Below are 1,447 nucleotides of genomic sequence, written 5' to 3'. Positions count from 1 at the left end.
AGCTCTGGCGGGGGCAGCGGGACAGCCGGGGGCCACAGCGGCCTCTCCTCCAACTTCAACGAATGGTACGTGTGAGGGCCAGGGGCCTTTCTCCTTCTCCCCATCCCTACCCCGCGCAGCGGCCCTCCCTGCGGCGCAGCAGCGCCTAGGGCACCTTGTGATTGTGTTGTTAAAATTACGAATCTGATTTTTATGATGATGAAAATGATTTTACCAGCAAGAGGATTTTTTAAAGTTTTTTTTTTTTTTTAAATTAATCTAGGCATGAAAAGCAAAATATCCCTTCTGGAGTCTCTGAAGCTGAAAATATAAAATAAATAAAAAATTAAAAAAAAATATGTAAAAACTCAGAAAAATATCAAACCAGACCTCCCTGGCAAGTCCCCATGCCCACTTTCCCTCCCTCCCTGCTCCCAGTCTTCTGACAGCTGTGTACATAGAGGACTCCTCCTTCCTTCTCTGAGGTGGTTTTAATGGCTTCTTGGTGTATAGAAGTTTGTCCATTTGTAAAACTCCGGACTGCGTTCCTCCCCACCTTCCTCCCCTTTGCTTCCCCAAGTGATGGGCCTTTTCTTTTTCTCTTTTTAGTTCACCCGATTTCTTTTTAAGTAATGTGGAAGAAAATGGTTTATTTTGTATTGTGGTATTGAATATTGTGTTCCTTTTTATGAGGCAATTTGATTGTAAACTTCTTGCAACTATAGACTGGAAAAAACGAACCGTGCCAAAGTCTCCCTTCTGTTTCTTCAACACTGATCCATAGCACACACAGACACAACCACCACCACCAACGCTTGTGAATGTATTTTTCTGTTAGCTGGGTTTACATGTGATGTTTTAGTGCTTTTGCAAGTTCAATTTGTTAGTTCCTGTACGAAAGATTGTGGGGGAAAAATAAACGTCGTGCCGTTAGCTTTTTCCGTAATAACACCCTTCCTTCTGTAAATACCCGTTACCATATTTATCCATTTGTAATTAAATTATGGTATTAACTTGCTACAGAGGAAACAATATTTATAAAGAATGTTTCTTAACTATAAATATGTACAATTGTGGGCATAAACTGTTTCAGATTTTTTATTTGAAGGTTTTAAGTGGTTTGATCATTTCTTGTGATATGTTTTGAGAGTAATGCATACAGAAATATAATAAAATGTGTTGAAACTGCATGAACACACTATTTTTTCTAGCAAAGTTATTAAAGAAAATGGGAAGGAGGCAGCTGAGGGTCGGCGTGAGTACCTGGGGATGGATCCCGGTGCCTGAGTGAATGGGAGGCACCACCGTGCATTCTGGGGAGGAAGGTGTATCTATGCACAGAAATGAGGCCAAACTGCCCCTTTGGCAGAAAGTCTTAAAATTATTTTCTATGTCCTTTGTTTAGTAGCTGAGAGTGAATTAAATTTTTGGAAAAGCCCCTGTGAGGAATGGCGGCAGGAACCTACAG

General features: G+C 41.0%; 1 protein-coding gene across 1 annotated transcript in view; it reads left to right on the top strand.

Moving 5' to 3' along the window:
- Window positions 1–1,052, top strand: part of ZIC2 (Zic family zinc finger 2) — a gene marked incomplete at its 5' end in the record, with an annotated part of 4,165 nt that extends 3,113 nt beyond the window's left edge. Inside the window, 1 exon segment of the mRNA XM_027776371.1 lies at window positions 1–1,052. This exon segment is cut by the window's left edge and continues 44 nt beyond it. Coding sequence (XP_027632172.1) covers window positions 1–75 — 75 coding nt within the window.
- Window positions 1,053–1,447: the final 395 nt, after the last annotated feature.

Source organism: Tupaia chinensis, unplaced genomic scaffold (genome assembly GCF_000334495.1).
Source record: "Tupaia chinensis unplaced genomic scaffold, TupChi_1.0 Scaffold000057_1, whole genome shotgun sequence".
In the NCBI taxonomy this organism is placed as follows: Eukaryota; Metazoa; Chordata; class Mammalia; order Scandentia; family Tupaiidae; genus Tupaia; species Tupaia belangeri.
Note: the sequence above shows the minus strand (reverse complement) of the source record. Positions and strands in the feature narration are given on the sequence as shown.